Raw genomic sequence first — 22,347 nt, forward strand, 5'->3', positions numbered from 1 at the left:
CTGTGCATTTAGTGTAGTGCAACCATCAAGATAGTTCTAGATGCCTGCTGTCACAGAGGGTGAAAGCCCTCATAACAGTGGATAATTGCATCTCTCAATTATCTTGAAGTTCTTCAGTAGCTGCCTGGTACCTGATCTTGGAAATCAGGTATCAGGCAGCTACTGAAGAACTTTAAGCACTTACTGAAAGACTTCCCAGCATTTGATTTGAGTGCTCTGTTGAATTGGAAGCTGAAAATCCCCAGCTTAAAAAAGGAATTAAAACAAACACTTAAGTGTAGAGAAAAGAAATTGCCAAGAAGTTGACCTTTGCTCTGGGAGAAACAACAGCCAGGACCTCCCTGTGCTGCACTGAGCTGGAAGAAGGAGGAGTCCTACCTAGTTTTATCAGTTTCCATGGAGCAAACAACTGCATGACTCAAGGGAGAGAAGTAGGATGGGTTAGGGGTAGTTTCAGTTCACCATTTCTAAAAGAAAAATCAGGAAATTTCTACATACCCTACTGGCAGTGTCAGTCTGCTCTACATACAATCAACTAAAAAAAAAAAAAAAAAAAAAAAAAAAAGGCAAGCTAATTGTCTAAGGAATTAATTCCTTGTGCGTCTTCTATTTTTATGTCCTCCTATTGCATAAACAGTACCATGGTTACCTCTTACTCTGTCATGGTTTGATGGTGCTGTCTTTCCTAAATCTTGCTGTTTGTCCTTCTCCACCTTGTCCTTTGTTTCCAGTGGCAGACCGATGAAGAAGAGGATGTTGAGGTATGGTTCTCTGAAAAAGCATGTCATCCCATGTCTCCTGTGTGCTGTGACATCTAATTTCTAACTCAGATAGTATGAACTGCTCAACTGGAACTATGAACCATGACATATTTCTCATTCCTTTTTGTCTCAATCATAAAAATGCATTTATACAGTCAGCTTTAACCATATGCATGCCTGTCCTCTTAAATAAGGATATCCTTATCTGAGGCCTTAATAATTTTAGGTTTCCTCATTTTTTTCCTTACAAAGTATCCCCATTACCCAAAACATCAGTGATCTAAATGTTATGGGGATCATAAATTACCTTGGGCTATGGATTATGACGATAATTCCATACTTATTTAGCTGTGTAACCCCACATGGTATTATTTTATAAAGCTTTCAAGAGCATCAGGATATAGGGATGTTAAGCAAATCCTAACTGCTTTGCCTTGCTGTATAGATAGAGAATACAACACTTCATTCATCATAGAGGTGAGCCATGGAGTAGTTCATGTATCTATCATAAAGTGTTCCTGAAGGTGATGTTCTAGCTATATTCATAATAAAAGTTTATTGATTTGAGGAGCATCATTTTTGCAATGCATTTTTTGTTCAGCATTAGAGCTTTCTTCAGTTTGCTGAACATAAACAATTTGGCTTAATGCTCACTGTTTCATAATGGTGGTCATTTTCTCAACAGGCTGGGGTTTGGGCAGCAATTTATGGCAACATCTAAAAATTAAGGAAATGAAATAAAACTTTTGGCTCTAGAGCTTTGCCCCCAGTGATGGTTTGTGCTGTATAGCTTAGGGCATGGAAAGAAAATTACATTAATTTGCCTGTTTATGCCAATATGTAACTAACCTGTGTGAAAGGGAACTAATGGTTATGTGAAGGCTTTATCCTTTGGAATTTTTTGGAGATTGTATTGATTAGCTGGACAACCCACTTTGTATAAGAGAGTAGTCTTAATGCAAAAACTGCATGCCCTTTCGTGGGAGTTTTCCTCTAATATTTTTGTGTCTTAATTTCACAAGCAAAACTCTAGCACTTGCATACTTTTCACATCAAAATGGTGCAAGCTAATCTTTTAACAAGAAAACAAACTTCTAACTATCAAAAATAGATCTCATACTGATAGATTTAGCTCAGTGCCTTGTAGGGATTATTGTTTTGGTACTCAGTTAACTTGCTATTTTACCCCAAAAAGTCACTGTGTTAAAATAGAATCATCTTATCATTGGTTTCCAGAGTACACATTTTCAATTTGCAGTCTTGACATGGGGATTTGATCAAAGCTCTAAAAGTAGGGTCCAGTCTTTTCTTTTGATTTATTATTCTCTGACAGAAGGAAGGGTTTTGCAGGTTTGCATCCCTTTAACTGACTGGCTTGATATCACTAAGTGAATAATTAATGTTGTTTATTATGCAGAGGAAGAAGAGAATGCAGCACTTGTCCTTTCATCTGTGCTGAATTAGAGTAAGAAAGATTAAAAGGGAAAACAAAACATATTTTGGTGTCTGATGTTGAGCTGATATGAGTGAGAGAACGGAGGTTTATTATTATCTGTTGATGCCTGTTTGCTGTCAACAGGGTCGGTATTTCCTGCAGTCAGGGCTGTATTTCCAATGTGCTTTGACCTTTCTGTAGATAAGACCATAGTGGCAAATACCAGCATCCAAGCCCTTTGGAGGCAGAGTCTGGGAAGGGAGAGCAGCTCAGCAATGAAAGCCCTTCTCCTTAGAAAGTACCCACTTCTGCTGCTCCCACTCATTCCTTGGTGGTTGTTTTGGGCACTGTTGGCGCTGCTGCATATCCACACTGCGTGTACCCAGCCAGTGTAGCGTCTGTTGTTCGTGCAGTCGTGGTGACAGGGAAGCAGAGGGCAGACTCCTCAACCTCTTGTAAGGTTTTGTTTGTTCTTCTGACTGCAATTTTTGTATTTTGGCCATAAATAATTTGTCTCAGTGTTTTGGGAGCAGGGACTTTTTAGGTGTTAGTGGTAATGTGTATTAAAGTTAGTTGTAGATAATTGTGTTTTAGGGCAGTCTGAGAGTTTTCTGGGAAGCAAGGTAGAGAGGCAACAGGGAAAGGTGTCTCTTCCTAGACAACTGTCCCCATTTTGCCTTGCTACTGAAAATTGATTGTACAGAAAGAAAAGCAGCTTCTTTTTTCTGTTGGGTCTCATGCTGTTCCTCTCAGCATTGTGCCTGACCCCAGATCAGGCCCAGTCTGGATCGAAGGTTTCAAAGCAAGTCTTTGCTTTGTACCTTTTACTCTCAGACATAAGGTCAAAATTACAAAGCTCAAGATAATGCATCTGTTTTTCCTCTGACTGTGTCTGCTCCCTGCTGTCACCCTGTTTCAGGTTATTATTATTCAGGTCAAAGTGAATGCTCTGGGAGAAGAGCAACTGTTGCTGGGCTCTTTTGGGAATAGCAGCACTCCAAACCAAGCCTGGGAGAACACCTCTTTCCTTGCAATTCTCAGTCGAGCCTCTTGGCCTATTGTCCATGCTGTTCTCAGCTGAAACAACAAATCCTTTTCCTCCCGCAGTCTGGCAAGTTCTCCAGCAGCTCCCCGCCCTGCCAGAGCCAGCCCCAGGGCCTGCAGTACGCTGAGGACGCTGCTGAGCATGAGAACATGAAGGCTGTGCTGAAGACCTGCTCCGCGGGTGGGGACAGCACCATGGCACTCGGCGTCCGCACGCGGAGCCGGGCCAGCCGAGGTAAGCCCCAGAATTTCCTCTTGGACACGTGTCTTGTGCCCTGGTAGCCACAGACTGGCCCAAATGTAGGTCATGTCCCCCTTGCGTAGCACTCACAAGCTGGAAAGGTGGATGGGGAAGGAGAACATCCCAGTGTGTTTTCATGATAGAAGGGAATTGGGGCATGGGGATGAAGAAGAATTTTCCTGAAGTTTCAGCACACAGATCACAGCCAGAGTAGGGGTGTCAGGAGTCTAAGCCTGCAGAAATTTTCAATTCTCCCTGTTAGTGGGCAGTCACCATGATGATGGTGAGTGCCCACTAACACCCCAATTCCTGTTCTCATCATGAAACCAAAATGGGCTATCTGGAGAATCCAGGACGTGGTTTTCTGTTTAGTTTCAATAGAAGCGAGTAGAAAGTAGCAATTCAAATTCCAGTGAAAAGACTTTGCAGCATTTTATGAATGAATGTGGAGAAATTGGGAAGAAAATGGGTGGAAAAAGGAAAAGAGTCTTTTAACGACCTCCCTGCTAAACTGCAAAGGTAATGGATACTTGCTTTTGTCTTCCCCTCACCACTCCCATACTTGTAATACATGGAAGATGTATTTTGTAATACTTCTGGAGTAAAGATAATGCGTCAAAATTTAAGTCTTCATTTTCTTCTCTGATATTTCTCCTCCTTGACATCTGGATATCTTACACTTTCTTGATACTTTTTTTTTTAATACAACTGATAGCACATCCACAGCATCCAACTCTACGTATGTGTGTAGTGTGTAGTTTACTAAGGCTTAAAACCATGATCCTGGCTAATTCAGAAGTTTCACAGTCCCAATGCAAGCAGCCAAGCAGCTAACTAAAGTACCAAGATTAAATAACTCCAGCTGCACTGCAACAAGCTGAACAGCTGAAGTAATCCACTGAATGCTGATGAGGAGAGTGTCCTGATTGTGGGAGTCAGCTTGTGTTCCCCAGAACAGCAAAGGCAGAAGATGGGTGAGCCAGATAAGAGCTTGTCAGGAGCACTGTTGTAATAGAACTGCTCCTGAAAAAGGTAGGAGATGAGGCAGTCAAGTAAAGGCCTAATCAAAGCTGTTTATAGACTTCAGGGATCTGGTATAAAATGACCTTGTTGATTATTTCTTAGCTGCTTGCAATTGTACCACATCTACTCTTTTGCAAAGCTCACTGTCAGTGTTCACACTGCACCCTAACCTCCAAGCAATTTGAAAACAAGATGCACACAGAACAGTAGCCAGTAATGGAGGAAGCCAAAGATGAGTTACACAGTGCTCCGTGGAATAAGGAGTTGCCAGAGCCTTGGACTTGGAAACATGGCTCACTTGTTTGTTTGTGGTTTTAACCAAAATTGCTTTCAGCTTTTCAGCTTGCTAACAACTCTTCCACTCATAACAGAGCATACATAGTCATGCCAGGACACATACAGCTCTGTGATAAGAAGGTGAATTCTTCATTGTGAAGGGGACAAGACATGTCAAACCACACTTTATGCCCTTTTCTTGTCTCCTTTGCACTAGGTCGTGATACAGATGCTCAAAAATTCTTAGGTCTTTCTTTCGCTTTACAAAAGGATCTGTGTTTCCGATTTGCATCAATCTCTAAGATATGCCACGTCTTCTAGTGTCTTTGTAATAGAAGCGGAGAAAAACATGGCCACAAATCACTATCCATTCTTGGCTTATAGGCATCCTCTAGCAGACATTTGCCAGTTGTATGGTCAAGAGCAAGACAGAGAGGCTTAAAGAAATAGAAAGTGTGTATATAAATATAAATATATTATAATTGTGTTTGAGCTCTTGGCTCTCTGCTGGTGTAGCCAAGAGTATAAGCTATTATTTAGAAATATTCTCCATTAGGCAGATTTTTCTTCTTTGATTGAATTGAAGTCGATATGATTTAGCTGCCTGCTGTAATTTTCCAGAAAACCCAATTGCAAAACCAAAGTGACGCAAGAGACTTCCTCTCCTCTTTTCCCCAAATTCACTTGCTGGACTTTTCCAGGCCGTATCGGTTCATGGAACGCTGGCAACGACGATTCCCCAAACGCGACAGATGATGCCGCGGATGAGATCATGGATCGCATTGTCAAGTCCGCCACCCAAGTGCCAAGCCAGCGAGCGGTGCCTAGAGAGAGGAAGCGGTCACGAGCAAATAGGAAGTCGTGTGAGTATAAGGCTATTAAATTGCTCAAAATAACAGAACAAATATTTATGTATATTGGTGTAGGAACCAGGCCTTTGGTAGGCAGACATGCATTGGGAGTGGCTTGAGTGTGTGCTGGTGATTGGCTTATGTTCCTCTTACTGTTGTTTAAACAGTGTTGTATGCAGTGGGTGACTCTGTCTTCTACAGAACTTGAAATGTCCTTAGCACAGTGAGAAGAATGGTTTATGGTGCTTTATGACAGTACTTATGCATAACTAGAGAATCCAGATCAGGACCTCAGATGGAGACTGCTTAAAATGCTGTAAACTACTGTGAACTGGCGTAGAGATTAATAGTTGTATCTGTAGCTGAACTTATTCATAAAGCAAAAAGTAGTTTGAGATATTTCACCTTTTAAAATCTTTCTCTCTCGTGCTGTATGCTATCTTTCCGCAGCCCTGAAAACAAAATGTCTACTGCTGCTTGGCTGCAAAGTGGTTATAGAGGAGTTTAACTTCCACTGGGAAGAAAAGGTAGCACATTTATAAGGTGGTCTTTCAATGGTGTAGTGTGGCCTTGGGGCTGAGCTGTGGCACCCAAGTTTGAGGAGTTTGGTTTCATGGTTTAGTAAACCCAGTGTTTAAGAGGTGATTAACTGTCTGGGTTTGTTTGTTTGTTTTTTCCTCATGTGCAGAAACTAGTGCAAATACTATGAGAAGGATAACTACCCAAAGAACATAAGATTTTAGTGTTTAACATCATTAACCTTATGTGGCTTTTTGACTACCTTTCCATCCATTTTTTTAGCATTTCTGGGAAGTTAGGACAAAGAGGAGACAACAACAGTGAGTGAAAAATGACGCAGATTTTCTTTTTTATGGAGTTGTTCTAACATAATGGGTGATCAAAAACATTTGGTATTTGCTATAAATTAGCGTGTGCTGAAAGCAGATTCACTTTCCCCAACATGCTAAGAAAGGAACTTCTGCATGTGGCAAGAGCTTAGGCAAAGTGGACACTGATTAGATAAGCCAGTCTCTAAACAAAGAAAATGAGCTGACACTGGATTGTCTGTCTTGCGTTCTGTCATACACTGTTCCTTACCTCTTTCTGGCATCACCTGCTGCTACCCACTTCCCCAGTTCTGGTGTTCTGCACGTGCTGACTTGTGCAGTTGGCTTGTGCATATCAAATAAATCTCCTGTATGTTTGCCTATTTCCATGCTTTATCCCTGTTTGCATGGTTTAGCCCATGCTAAAGTATCTCCTGTGTTGGCAACACTGTCTTCATACACACATATACCAAAAAAACCTTGTTATTCCTAATTTTTGCCAGATACCATTTTTTCCCAAGGAAGCACTTGCTGAAGGAACAACAAAACAGGATAATGATAATAAAAATACTATGTATTTTTCGGTGGAACTGTATTTTATACAGTTCAGTAAAAACATTAACAGGGATTAAACATTCAGTAAATGTTTAGGCTGGGACTGATTTCCATTGTAATTAATCATGACAGAATCCAGCTCTTGTGCTTATTTGTTCTTCAAGATCTGGATGAGACTCTTAAGTGGATTAAAAGACAGTTTCAAAATAAACATAAAGTTCAGTAGTTTAATGTCCCTTTTAGCTGACATGTGCAGGAGCATGGAAGGAGAATTTCCTAACTGAACTGCTTCACTCCGATAGACAGTCAATATACCTTGATGATGAATTAGTGAAGTAGTTTATCTGTAAATACACTCAGCTAATTATATGACATCTTCAGGAAATGAAGAGAGATCAGCCCTTGCTAATGCATGATGTGAGTTAAATGAGCAGAAGATATTCCAGTTAGAAACACATAAACATATAAGAAAGTAGATTTTTAGGCATATCTCAGTGGTTTAGATTAGCAGACACTAGGATATTTATTACCTGTAGAGCAAAGAGACCCTATTATCTGATAGGTTTGATTCATCCCCTTCAATCTTCAGACTCCCGTGCACATCTTTTGGCTTTTGCCATGAGCTTGGTATTCAGTCTATTCATGGACATCAAAGAGAAACTCACTTGAAAGGAATTATTTTCTCTGTGCATCATGTTGTATACGTCTCATTGTTTTCAGTGCACAACTGGAAATCTTGTCAGACTTACTTAGAATTTGGCAAAGATTTTTAGGTTTTAGATACATGGTTTTAGCAAAATCAGAAACCCAAAAGATTTATATGCAGTTGCACTATAAACATTTTCTGCGGTTCCAGCAGAAGGTTCTCATGGGCAAGATATTTTTTCCCATAAAAAAAGACAGTGAAATGTGAAGTAAAAAACAAAAAACAAAAAACAAAACACAAAACAAAACAAAACAAAACAAAACAAAAAAAAAAAAAAAAAAAAAAAAAAAAAAAAAAAAAAAAAAACCAAAAACTAATTACTCAAGTCATTATAGCTAGGGGAAAGCAGAACTAGATTTTTGGAAAAAGTTAGTTAAGTTCAGTAAATTGTTGCAATGGGAAAAGGAGACATCTTGACATGTTCATTTGAAGCATTTTATCTTTTGTGGGTGTTGAGCAGTGTGACCGTATCTGGTATGGAGAGAGCTTGATTAGGGCATAATGATGTAGAAGTTTGAAAGCTCAAGGTTATCATCCGAACTATAAAATGGGAGGAGGAATAAGGCAGGAAGTCATCCAACAAAAGACAGATGGAAATGTCTGTATCTGTTGGTTGAAGATAGAAAGTCACTGATAAATTAAGATATGACTAGTAGGAAGGAATTTGTTCAGTGGGAGCTGAAGTGAATTACAGAAATCTAAGGTACAAGGTAAGTGCATAAGAACTGAGTTCCTGTGATGATCTGGCGAAATTCTGTGCTAGATCTTTACACCATGGAAGAGTATCAGGATAAAATTTGTCATTTAGAAGCACAGTAATCAGTCAACTAGAAGTCACTGCCTTACAACAGGTGTTCAGTGACCTGCCTACCAAATACACTAGAGTGGCATTTATATCTGAGAAAATAACATTGCAGTTGTATTTATTCATCAGAAAGCCACAGGACTGAATGAGCTGCAGAATCTGAAATGCTCTGTCACCCCATTGAGGTAATCGTTCAAAGACAGGTTCAAAGGAAGTTGCCATGGGAAGCTTCTGCTGTTTTGTTTTTTTTTTTTTCTTTTATATTTATATTCTTTATGTAAAAAATAGACCCCAGCCACTAGAGATGTCAGTTCAGCATGTTTTAAATGCTTAAAATTAAGCATAAAAATAAGGTTGAAAATACACTGTTTCTGTTCTTGCAGTGTAAGGGCAGCTTTCTATGAGAAGGTTTTCTATAATATTATAGGGGGATGTTCAATTTAGCAATGAAATAAAGATAATATAATTAGGATTGTCTGGTTCTCCTGTAAGTTTAGGAAAGCCTTCACAAATGGTGCCATAAGAAACAATGAGTGCAAGGGAAAGTTCACATAAGAAAGTTTTAAGAATCACTCTATTTCCTATTCCAAATTTCATAAAGACTAGCAGTTTCATTCATTAGATATAACTTTTTACTTATGTGTATTTAATTAAAGAGCCTCCCCAAAATTCCATAATAGCAAATAGGAAGATACAACTGTTTTCTTTCTTGTCATGGTTGTCTGTTTAAATATAGATCACTTAAGAGAAAATCAGTATTCTCAGGATTAGGCTCTTGCTGAGATGCTCTCTGTGTTGGTCTCATTGAACTGGATGGATCTGTCTCAGGATAATGATAAAAATCCTATGAGTCAGTATCAAGAAAAATCATACTGTAGTTTTTTAAATGTAAATAAGCATATGGAAGATATTTGCATTGATTCTGATGTATGCTGGGCAACACTTGTGAATGCTTAGAAATTGTGAGCAACACTTGTGAATTCCTTAGAAATGAATAGCCAAACAGGGCTATTTATTTCTAAGGAAGTAGCTCTTCAAAGTTGGCTTGACTGTGCAACACTGTTTGCATTTAGATCTTCATCTGACCCTGGATGGTGAACTATAATGTAGGGCCTGGGTGTGACTGGTATTTGATGATGAGTAGCAGAGTGATGGATTTATCAGGTGCTGCTGGAGACACTGCAAGGGGACAGTGTAGAGTGAAAGGCTTGTTCTCCCACACACTGTTTTATCTCAGAGTGTGTGTGTGCACACTCCTATTACTCTTAAATTTTATTAAAATGGAAAATCTGCTTTAGATTTGAGTTAGAAGGGAGGGCTTGGAACACATAATGACTGAATCACAATTTAATTTAATATTTGAGCAAGATAACTTGATCAAACTGATTTGTGATGTTTAAAAAAGAGAGAGACATGATAATGCCTTGTTCTTTTACCAGGCTTTGAAACCATGTGTTAACCTAATAATACACCCCGTGACAGAAACATCTCATTAGGATTTATTGATTTATTTGTGTAATGGCTTGCAGGGAGTGAAAAATACAAATCATCATGCAGAAATGGGTCTGAAGCACCACTCATGTAGGTGGCGATAGGAACTGAGTCAAGTTTACCTGAATCCTAGGCAAGTAAACTCAGGGCTGGTGGATTAAATTTAACTACAGAACATCCTAGTTCAGGTATTTAATACTGTAAAAGTGAAATAGGAATCAGCCTGGTGTCATCAGGCATTAAAATGTAGGAAAGAGCTCTGCCAAAAGACCAAGCCTGGAGACCAGCTTTAGGCAAGTTTTAGTACCACATGCTGTGCTGCTTTGGAATAAACATGTTGTAAGCAAACAAAGTACTACATGGGACACTATTTGAATCCAAAGGTGCATATTTTTTGTTGAGCATTCATAGGGTGCGTTATTTAACTTTTTCTTCATATTTTCTTTGTTATTTTCATTATTTTTCAACTTCATGTCTCTCCACTTACTTTTTCTGGCTTTAAAAATGTACAGAAGTGCCAAAATACCAAGAGGGAGACTGTTCTTCTGGTATTTATAGCCTGACTAAAAGCAGGAGTTAATGGAAATTATACTTTAAAAAAAATGAAAACCTTGCAAGAAGAAAGACTATATAAAATGCTTTAAAGGCAAACAATTTTACTTTGAATTTGCAATTAATTATTTAGGATTTGAGTAGCTGGATCCTATCAGGAGTTGGAGTACAGGGCAGAGTAATCTAGTTAGTGATGCATATTTAGAAACCATTTTTTGCATTTTTCTAAATCTATGACTGATGGCATTCAGTATCAAGGTCTGTTTGTCCCTAAACAAAGTACTGAGCCTTCAAAAGGCCAATATATGTTTTTTAAAAAAAATAATTATTGAATGAAAACAGAATGTGAGATAAAGCACTTAGAGCTCTGGCAGCTGGAAGGTTATCTCCATTAGATGCCAAGATAGCTTGAGTCTTGGATGCCTTTTAAGTAATACATTCTTCCATCCTTAGGATGGCAAGATCTTTGCAAAAGTAGGAAAATAAAGCTCCATGAACTACAATAAATAAAACCAAAAATAATTAATTTAAATTATTTATAACAGTTAATGACTTAATAATAAATACAGTTGACACAATAAGCTCTAAAGATTGATTTATCTGATTGAGTTGAGGTCTTTGTAGTCCCCTCTCTCATCTGTGCCAGAGGCCAACACCAACAGCTGTAGAACAAACAGGAGAGGTAGAATCATAGAAGCATACAATCATTGAGGTTGGAAAAGGCCTCCAAGTTCATCAAGTCCAACCTTTGACTAAATACCACCATACCTGCCTGTTGCAGAACCATTAGCTGTTAGTGGCATTACCCATAGGACTTACCATGAGTTTTGATAGTAATAAATTTATTTAAATCTTGAGGCTGAATAGCTGGTTCCATGTTTTCAATTTTGTCCATTGTAATTGATGGCATACATAATTGTGATTGTTGATAGCAATACCATTTCTAAGTAGGCACACATTTATTTATAAGTGTTCAGTTTCTGCTTTACAATTTGTATTACATGGTTTTTTAATAGCTTTCTTTTAAGATATCTGATTTTGACAAATAGGTATCAAATTTTGACAAATTCTACTTTTTTGAATGTAAAGTACCTGTATATTTTGTTGGCAGTCTCCATGAGTTTCAGACCGTACCTCTCATACCTCAGGGTTAGTTCAGGAGTGTTTGCCTGATCCTAGCACTGTAGAGGGAACTTGGAATCATCCTGTACAATTATACATCATGTAGCCTTCAAAACAAAAGGGTTTTTAAAAGGCTGGTAGTCTGGTTTAAATATCTAGTTTAAAAATTGCTTGTAAAAGAGGCTTAAATTCATTTTCCACTGACTATTTTAGAGGAATCTGTGAATCATTTCTAAAATGAGCATTATTCTGATAGAAATTATTTATTTGGGGGCTTGTAGCTTCAAACTTATTGATTGAAACAACTTTTTTTTTTTTAATAGAAGTCGCATAACAAATTATACTAGCCTGCATCAATATGTACATTCCTTAATTTTATGTTGGATTCCTGTACCACTATTAGAGATTTTGTGGATTGAAGTATTTGCTTACAACTGAGCATTGTTGCAATGCAGCAACTGAAAAAGGGGCAAGAAATACCTTTCATTGCATTGATGTGGGAAGTCATAATTAAATATGTTTACAAAATGTTTACAAATGTTTACAAAATGTTTACAAATGTTTACAAAAACTACATCTCTGTTATCCCTGTTTATTTCACTTTAGAGGGAGAAGAGAGATATGAACACTACACAGACATTCACATGTACGTGTATACGTTACAACCCAAGCCCAAAGGGTGTGGTGTAGGAACAAGGAGAAAACTGCTGCTATAATGGGTGGTCCCAGGTGGTTTTAGAGTAGCTGTCACCTCAGGGGACTAAGTGCCTGTCCAGGTGAAGCCAGTGTCCCCCCAGGATCTGACAGCATAGACAGACCATCCTTGTGCTGTATCTCCAACACTGGGAGAATCAAATGCAACTTCCCATGGCCTTCTAGACAAGGACTTACAATTGCTGGAATCTCTCTGGCCATCTCTTCTTAGCCAAGTGGCACTTCCTTAATTTCAGGAGAGAGCAAGCAGAAGGTAATGCATGGGAAACTGGAAGGAGATGAGCAGCTGATAAAGAGCAAGTGCTATCAGTATTATATGTAGAAAAAAAAGCCATTCCTGTTCCCAGATCACAGCATAATGGCATTGACATTTTCTATATAAATACCATTATGGTATACACTTTTGCTACTTTTTCAACTGTGGTTCTGTAGGAATAAGAAATAATTTTATTTCATTTGTTTGCATCTTACAGGAGATACAAATTGTTGTTTTCACTTTTACCAGTTTGCCATTCACTGCATCAGTGAATTCATCTATGTTGCCCTCTGATTTCATTTTAACTGATGTGTTTTAAAGGCAAAGGCTTTTGAATTCTTGTCACAGGATCCATTCCCAAAAGTAGGATACCTAGGTTTTAAATATTTTTAAAAAATAGGGATAGTTGAATTGCACACCATTAATCCAGAGCTGATAGAATATATATTTTGTTTGCTTTCTCTTGGTATTAAAGTAACTTGCAAATTTTTCTCGGGTCAGTAATTTGTTCCTTATTTGCACCATCCCTTCTTCCTGAAAGATCATGTCTTTCAGCATCCTACTAAGAACTCGGCAGCAGTGAGTTGCTGGCTGACAAAATCACTGAGTTCTTCTGGAAAGCAGCTCAACTGGGAACGAGAGAAGGCAGAGGGGTAACAGGGCGGCGTTTCACGCTGCCTTTCTGCAGAAGTGCAGCAAACAAACACCATCTCTTGTGTGGCTTTCCAGAGCACGGCGCTGCCGCAGCTGCCAGAGGGAGCCCTCTGCTGCCACCGAGGAGATTAGCAGGAGGAGCTGGGAATGCAGGGATTTGCTTGGACGCGAGTGTCAGAAGTGTTTAGAGAAAGGCCTCTCTTAGAAGAGGAACAAAAATGTTTCACAAAAAGCTATTTTGCATTTATCTTGCCCCAGAACTAAGGCAAAGAAATCTTATATATGTATGTATATGGATTCCTCTAGGCAGAATAACACCATCTGATTAGTGAATTTAAAAGATTGTTTTGATCACAGTTATTTTTCATCTGATGGGCTGACAGAGAGAATGCCTTTTATTGTTTTATTCCCCAGCATGGATTCCTAAAGGGAATAATTAATTTGCCTTCTGCAGAGTCCAGGTGCTCAAGCTTGGTCACACTCCTCTGCCAAGTCACTCTCTAAGAGCCTGATAAATCCCCTTAGTGGGTCATTTTAAAATTCCAAATGAAAGGTAAAGGCTGCAGGCCTTAAACAGTTACATTAGTTGATTTACTTTTTGTATCCCATATCCTGTCTTTTATCAACCTGTGCATTGTTAATACATAGTCTGGTCTTCAAAACAGTGTCATGCCTGACTATATACTCAAGTCATTCAGCCTCAGTTCCTGGTGAGCTTTATACCTTTGATGCTTTTACCTATTATTAGTGGAATCGCTTCTGACTGGTGAAGTTAAGTGGGAGAAATTATGAAAAGGTGGCAGCAGGAAGGCTTTTAGTAGTAGCTCTTCATAGTGGAATAGTAAATTTAAGGGGATTTTCTCATAGAAGACTTTTAAGGAAGGAGTTAAATCTTCTTTTCTGCTGTGCTTTTGGGATTGTGTAAATAATGATCTGTGAAATACATAAAGTTGGTAACTTTACCAGTTGCAGCTACATGTCAAATATTACTCTGAAAACATGTATGCTCTTCATGCAACCCAGGTTCTCTAAAGTAATGTTAATTTTTGTTCTCTTTAACATAAGCCACCTGGAGATGGAAAACAAATTTAGCTTTCCTTATGAAGTGCCAGTTTGTCCTTTCCCACTGCTAGACTCCTCTTTATGTCACAGCCACCATAAGTTACATCCAGAGGTGATTGTGACCTACTAAATTTCTTGTTAGGAGGGACTTGTGCCATCTATGAAGTGTTGACAGGACTCAAAGCAAAGCTGCAGAATAATAATACATAATAATGTGTTGGTTCTGAGAGCTTTCTAGGTGGCTGACCCAGATAAAGACCACACTTTAGTTGTCTACTTCTTCAGAGAAGTGTGTGATATACTCCAAAAATTCACCTAAAAATCTCTGTAAGAAAATCCCTACACCTACACATAATGTTATAGTATTTCTATTAAGCATTTAGGCCTACCCATATTAAGCAGTGATATATGTATAATTAAACATACCTTATATAGACAGTGGCTTAAAAATATGACAAGGATTAAAGTAAGAAAATATGAGCAAGGCCGTCTGGACTGAACTTTTGAGTTGCAAATTGCCATTGCTGGACTCACTGTAATAAAGTCCAAGACAGTATGTTAAATATAAATATATGAGAACATAGACTAAGTGTACAAGCTGGATGTGTATAGATAAGAGAAAAAAAAACCCCTAAGATACATTAAATGAAATGAGATTATAGAGCTGGTCTGTATTGTCTCTTACAATCTGCCATTCCTGTTGTCCTCACTGTAATTTACAGCCACATGGAATTTTCTTCATTCAAATCAGCAACTTGCAGCTGCTTTACCTTTGCAGCTGGGACCAAGGGAAAGTTCTGTGGCTGCCACATCTTTGTAGGAGGAATGGCACTCATTCTCTGACGGCCTGAGCAGGAGAATGGTCACATCTATTCTGCCTCACAAGTGATTCACTCAAATGTAGACACACATGCCAAAAGGCATTGCAAATGCAAGAATAAATGATGCCAGCCAGACTGATCTTCACTATTTGTTGAATCTTAAAAAAACAAAAAGGTAGGGAGAGAGGAAATTAGAAGTGCTATTTGCTCTTTAAAAAAACAACCAAACCCTAGAAAATTATATTCTCTGACAAAGCTATGCTTCAGGAATTACTTTTTAAAAAAACTTTTCCAGTGCAGTGCAAGGGCTGTGTATCTCTGTAGATTTTGACCCAACAGGCAGAGTCAAATTCATTGAGTTCATCATAAGCACACTGCATTCTGCCAGGATATCAAATAGAATTCTAGATTTCATGATTAACAAAGAATATCATACCCTCTAACCCCAGAAAAACAACATTTAGTTTCTTGGTTATGGGATCTCAGCAGGCTTTGCTTGTGACAAGAGTAAAAGTTATTTTCACTCTATGTTATGTTTCTATAGCAAATGTTTTAAAAATTGCTTGAAGAACCTAAAAGGTCATTTGAAAGTCTTATTTTTATTGTCACTGCCTCCAAAATACATTCCATAACTCAGTTTAATGTGATCTGCAGCAGGCCAAGAGTTTTACAAGCCAAGATATTATGTCTAGTCCAGTTAGAGACATGACAAAGTTCAGGGAGAGTGAAGACCTAGGTTGAGAAATGTAATTTTGCATTGTCTATAAAACATGGAAGGAAAATATCTCCCTGCATTCAGTTTTGATGACAGAACATGTTCATGACCTAAGGTAGAGGAACCCTACCAAGCTTTATGAGGAAATAGACAAATGACTGAGGACATCTGTGTAACAGAATGTCAAGTCAAAGTTCACCTACCTCCCACAACAGTTTTTGCTCCTGTAGATAACTCAGCTTTCTCCTGGTTTCATCACCCATGAGCCTCCATATTCAACAAGTCAGTGCAGAGAATTAGTGGGGCTGGAACTTGTGTTACTAGTTACTATGCATGCTGCACCCATCCGCTGTATCTTCAGAGGAGGAAATATACTGAAATTTGTGCATATTAGATACAATTTTTATATAAAGAGACCCTTTTTTAAACTACTTTAATCTCCATAAGTACATAATACTTCAAACACTAAGTGGCTTCATTTGTGTCAGACTGGCCTGTTGCATTATAGGGTTAAGAATTCCCTCATTTGAGTCTGGACCATGGTTCTCTCAGCTGTTATCCCTTCAGTGGCCTATTGATGGTGGACAGCTTTAATTTTGCCAGTAGCCACAGTATATTTCAGTATTTGGAGCCACATGCTTAGTTTATACAAGTCAGCTGCCATCAGTTTTCATGGAAGTCATTCTGTCGCTGAAAATATTCTTCACATCTTTCCTTTTTTATTATTTTCTTGACAATCTGATTATGACAACCAAAGTTCTGAATTGCTTGGAGCTCTTTTTTTCCCTCTTTTTTTTTTTTTTTTCCTTTTTCTTTTTTCCTGCTGGCCTCAATACCTTAAGTCACTGTAATATTTTAAGCCCAAGTTATAATTTTCTGTATTAAAGGAGAACTAAGTTAGAACAGAGGGATGTTTTGTTTAATTACAGCTGCATATATCCCAGCAATTCATTGAGTATTGTCATTCCTACTTGTTTTTCAGTGGCACAAAAAATACATGTGTGGGGTTGGTTTCCAGACTTCTTATGTGAATCATACAGCAAACCCAGAACAGGGCACTTGTCTTTACCACCTGCTACATACAGGGTTTATTTTCTTCAGTCATCAATGGGTTAATACAAAAGGATGTCAATCTAAAACTTTAGTATGTTTGATAGGTGGGCATCTGGAGAGTCAGAGGCTTACCTTGGTTAACATAAAAAAGACCACTTGCTTTTCCATGAAGATGGTATAAACTCCTGTAGTTTTCTTCAAAGAAACCTACACATTATTGTAGATCCATTTGGCTTTTCCTGGTAAACTAGTAAGTCTATTACTCAGGCTGATGGAAGAATTTAAACAACTATGTTGAAGTTCCAGAGGCATTCATTTTCCTTTCAGTTGTTAGATAGAGTCTCAGCTCAATTATTTTTGCAGTAGCAATTGTACTGACCCAAAGAAGTTTGTTCTAGATTTATCTTATCATAAATAAGAGTAGAATTTAGCTTAGTCCAATACCTATCCAGTGTTAGCAAAGTACTTCAGTTCCTGTGAAATGTTTACAAACAGGAATAACAATTTGCTCTCTTCCTGTCTGACAAGAAAAAATAGCTTTGTTTTACAGTATTTACTGTGCTCAGTTTGAAAATGTGAATGACTGTACTCTGAGAGAATCAGGGATATGTGTGAGAGCAGTCCTGAATGCATTTGGTTTGACACTTCCGCAGAAGCATCTAAAACGTGGAAATTCATTCCACATTTTGTTATCCAGTTCACTTTTGCATGAATGGGAAGATGTAACATTATCTAGACAGTCACCCTGGGAAAGTTTGGTCCCCTGCATTTTTTGGCATGTCAGTGTTGTCTGGTGGCCAAACAAGCTATGGTCCATGTTTGGGATGTTGATATTAGAGCGGGTAAAGAAAAAAGCATTCAAGGGAGAGGCAGCACAGGCAGCTAAGCAGGTGAAATACACAGAGAAATCTTTGGGTTTCATATGACAGAAATGTTTCTACTGCAGCTTTCTTGGATTTTTTCTTCCATTCCATTCTTCCACAATGATACAGTTCATTTTGATACAGAAATAAGCATTGGGTGATTCACTGAGACCATAAGATCCTAAGATATTCCACAGGATATGTCTAGAAATTAACACTTGTCATAGACATTTTGGGTATCAAATCTGAGGAGCCAGAAAGAGTGCCAGTGATGAGAACTGACTCAAAAGTCCTGTTGGGTATTCTTCACCAAGGAGACGAGAGCATTTTCTGAAGTTTATTTCTCTTCTGGTTATATTTTTTGGTCTTTCTTAAGCTTAGCTTTGTCAGTTTCATTTAACCTTGCGTTGTCTTAAGCTAAGTATTGGTAAATTTGGAAGTTGTTGCTGATCAGTATTGTAGGAAAAACTGGGTATCCTAAAAGGTTTTTATGCAGACCTCTGGTGGTGTTTAATAATACAAATAGTCTAGGAGAAAGGAGTGAGCTTTGAAAAAAAGTTTTCAAGTAAGGGTTTGATAATGGAAGAATTAGAAATGTGACATTCCCAGCTCATTTGATTAACCTCAGTAACTGATGAAAGTGGTTTGACAATCAAACATAGATCCCATTCATTCAACCTGCATGGTATGAAATGTTCAGATACACCATATTCTTCCTTTATCTTATCCCCTTGTTTTCTATGTCAATCCACTCCCTTCTCTCACTCCTGCTCAACCCTTGAGTGTGACCACCCAGTTTCAGTTACATGGACTGAATATCTCAGTAAATGAGAGATCTTAATTCTGCTAAATGATACAAAAACTCTTTGACAACTCTTTGCAATTGGTTTCTCTAAGATTAGTTTTCTCTAGAGTTCACTGTTTCAAGGCTCCAAATATATTCTGTTCAGTATTAAGTCACTGATTATGCTTTGCATGCAGCTTGAACTTCTTGGTGTGCATTTTGTACTTAAGGAACATTAAAGTGTGAACACCCCATTTGTGTCTTGAATTAAAGCCCATCCCCCTGAAAATCATAGCACCAGTAAAACTAGGAGGACACTGATGCTCAGTGTGTGCAGTCACACTCACTTGTTTCTGAATAAAAAAGGCAATCACAAATTTTAAAACTCTTCTTAGGGCTAGTGTTCAGAACACTCTATGGAAAATTAATAAACAAGATTTTGGCTTAGATTTATCATTTAAATTCAGCTAATATGCTGCAGACTACCAATAGCAAAGGTGACACAAATGGCACTAGGATGGGGGAACATTACAAAAGAAAGAGGAGCATGTATGAAAACAGTAGTTTTAATGATTTTCATTAACTATAGTCATGTTTGTAGTCTTTTAACTTTGAGGGAGAGGGTTTTACACATTTAAAGAGTCTTAAAGGATTTAATAATGATAAATTCAGTAGATCTTTGTAAAGATCCCAAAGCTCTTTTAAAAAATACTTATGACATTATAAAATAATAAAGCGGATGATACTTTCTATGGACTGAAAGTCAACTGATACAATTTCAGAGGAAAAAAAAAGTCTTAAAAAGCTGGGGTATTTTTCCTTAAAACTATTTGTTGACTAAATGTCAAAATTACAAATGTGGTTTTGCCTGACTATTTGGAGTTGCTGTTGATGCTCCCATTAATTTGCCATAGGGCATTACTCAGTGTTTCTGACCTTTAGGCACTAAATAGACAGCAACTTTTGATTTGATTGAGCTTGCATGTTAACAGGGGTTTTTGCAGCTGAAAGTCTTGTGTAATTACTGATTCTAATTGTTTGCATTTTCTTTGTTGTTTTTTGTTTTGTTTTGTTTGGGTTTTGTTTGGTTTTTTTAATCTGCTTTTGGAATTCGTGACTGTGCAGTGAGACGGACACTAAAGAGTGGGCTAACACCAGAAGAAGCCAAAGCACTGGGCCTCATCAGCACTTCTGAGATGCAGGTTTGACATCCCAGAGGTGGCCACAAGAAGAGCCATTCATCTGAAGCACACAGGCTGACAACCCTTCAGTGTGGCATTGAACTGCCAGCCTCCTCTGCTGCTCCCAACATCCTGTCCTCTGTTAGTTCAGTTTTAATAAGCAACAAAAAGCAAAACACCACATCCAGGGCAGAAGAAGGGTGTGTCACAGCTCAGCAGGACATCCAGACGGTAACTGAGGAAGCATTTGAGTGTTCCTAAGTGAAAGCACATGGCTTCTTCTTCTCCTGGTTTGTTGATGTGGGTAGGAGGGGGCTCTCTGAGTTATCTGTCATTACATGAGCTGTGTTTACGTTGGCTTTCCTTGTGCCCTGTTTTAGTCATTGTAAATGTGTGGCGTTTTGTCAATGCAAGGAACAGTCCTTAAAGAGGCAAAATAACTCCTGTTACAGCAACCCAAATTCTCCTCAAGCAGATTCATTAAGCAAAGATGCACAGTCTGTGCAACCCTGTGGTTTGTTGGGTTTTTTATTATTTTGCCACCAAAGAATGTAAAAATGTATGTGTACCTTTGTATATGTACAGAATGAATGTGTGGACATGTGTGCATGTATCTGTACATATGCAGTCATGGTGTGAAATCATGCTTTTGCTGAAGCCAGCTGGACCGTGATTTTCACTGTGGGGCCTTACTGTTCCACCTGGACAGGAGGAAAAGAATGTCTTTTTTGCAGGAACTCAGTGTTGCTCAGTGTGATTCACCCTGTGGGGCAGGCCATGGCCTGCAATACAAGTGGAGAGTTTAGGATCCTGAATTCATGTGCATGAATGCACACTCATACTGTACATAGCAGCATGCACACAGAGGAGAGAACACAATTCCTCCCTCTGGTTGAGCTGTGGTTGTACTCTGCATTTGTACAGTTTCAAGGAGATCTACGTCAACAATTTTACACACTCGATAAATGCATTTGGATGTTAAGATCAAGAAGTTTTGTTCACTTGCCTGTGCCCTTCATGCTGCTTTTCTCTGCTGCAAGATAATGTGGTGGTGATGATTTTGTTTCAATTTAATGAATCTGAATATGAAATAGCCCTGCTAAAAAGCCTGCTGTGTTTTTGCTGTTCTTTACTGGTTTTTTGTGATTATCCTTGATACAAGTGGAGTGGGTACTACAGTAAACAACTCCAATATATTTGCCCTTATCTCACAGTTTTATAACTGACTTTTATAACTGCCCTCAGCATGTTTGAAGAACCTTTAGTCAACTCATCTGCCTTTAAGTGGAGGACATATACAGCAGTGAAGATGAATTGAACGGTCACCCCAGACAGTGCTGAAGTATTTTGAAGAGAACTGCAAACAACATTAATATGAAAGGGAACTTTTTAAGCCAAAGTCTGTAAATGGCCAATAGATTCTCAAGGATGCACAAGATTGTCTCTTTCCATTGCCTTAGCCTCTAAGATTAAGAGTATGTCTACACAGCAGTAACAGCTGAGACTTTCTTCAAGCTGGTTAACTGAGGAAATGCAGCAGTTTAATCATGGTAACAGGGTTCGATTTTGGCTGCAAAACACACTTGGAAAATAGAGTTAAATAATAGTCTGTGCTGGGGTCCTAATGCCAAGCTATGTTGCTTCTGGCACCCAGGCCAGGTCAGGTCAGGTACTTCAAGTTATTCTACTCTGCTCTCTTTAAGGACAGGATAATCACTGAAGATTGTTGAAAAGAGTTCAACCAAACACAATAAACCTTTGAAACCATGGTCATCCATCACATTACATTGAGCACAGCATCCAGGTGATGACAGAGCCAGGTAGCTGACAACACTGCAGTGAGACCTGTGGCTGAACAGCCTACCTATGCTGTCAACCCTCTTGATTGTAACATTTCATTCTTTATCTGCCGATGCCTTGGATCTCCCATAGAATAAAACGTCACTAATGAGCAATGGTTCTTAAGAACAGCATTGAGCTTGATGTGGTTTTCCCCTCAATTTGTTAAAAAGCCGATTTTACAAGTAGACAGAAGGCAGTAGTTGGGTAATCAATGCAATATGTTGTGTATTTGGAGGCTGTGGAAAGGAAGGTTAGGACACGGTTAGGAAGGTTAGGAATTGGTTAGGACACGGAAATGGCATATAGCTAATTTCACTGTAAAATAGGCAAGACCTACGAGCATCTGGATTTTAAAGTGGATCTTTATGTGCTGCTCACTGCTATGGACTTTTAAAATCTTGCTTAAGGATGCTTAGAACAAAGAACTGAAGGTAATGGGGGTTCGTGGAGGTGTTTGAAGTCTGAAACAAGGAGAAGACACCCTGAATGTAATGGTCATGTTGAACTGTGCTACTTGCTAAGTGATAAAAAAAGCAAAAATGCAACAAAGTACATTTATGCTGTCAGAGATCCTATATTTAATTGGAGAGAGAAAATCAAAAAAATCTTTAAAATTAATATTTTAATTAAATTTTAATTAAAACTAATTTTAATTAAAATATGCTGAATGTGCAAAATTGGTGACCACTTGGGTGTTTGTGGCCACTTTCTAA

General features: G+C 38.4%; 1 protein-coding gene across 4 annotated transcripts in view; it reads left to right on the plus strand.

Annotated features, from left to right (window-relative positions):
- The window catches only part of FHOD3 (formin homology 2 domain containing 3), a gene marked incomplete at its 5' end in the record, with an annotated part of 370,951 nt that extends 349,073 nt beyond the window's left edge, over window positions 1–21,878 (plus strand). For 3 of the 4 annotated variants that reach the window (XM_083878098.1, XM_083878101.1, XM_083878099.1), the window contains 3 exons: window positions 3,304–3,475; window positions 5,482–5,643; window positions 19,737–21,878. In XM_083878098.1, coding sequence (XP_083734224.1) covers window positions 3,304–3,475; window positions 5,482–5,643; window positions 19,737–19,819 — 417 coding nt within the window. In that variant the 3' untranslated portion in view covers window positions 19,820–21,878. Of the gene's footprint in view, window positions 1–3,303; window positions 3,476–5,481; window positions 5,644–6,432; window positions 6,471–19,736 lie in introns of those variants that run through there. The other variant, XM_083878100.1, reaches the window with a different exon arrangement.
- Window positions 21,879–22,347: the final 469 nt, after the last annotated feature.

The sequence above is a fragment of the Zosterops lateralis genome (genome assembly GCF_965231275.1).
Source record: "Zosterops lateralis genome assembly, chromosome: 1".
NCBI lineage: Eukaryota > Metazoa > Chordata > Aves > Passeriformes > Zosteropidae > Zosterops > Zosterops lateralis.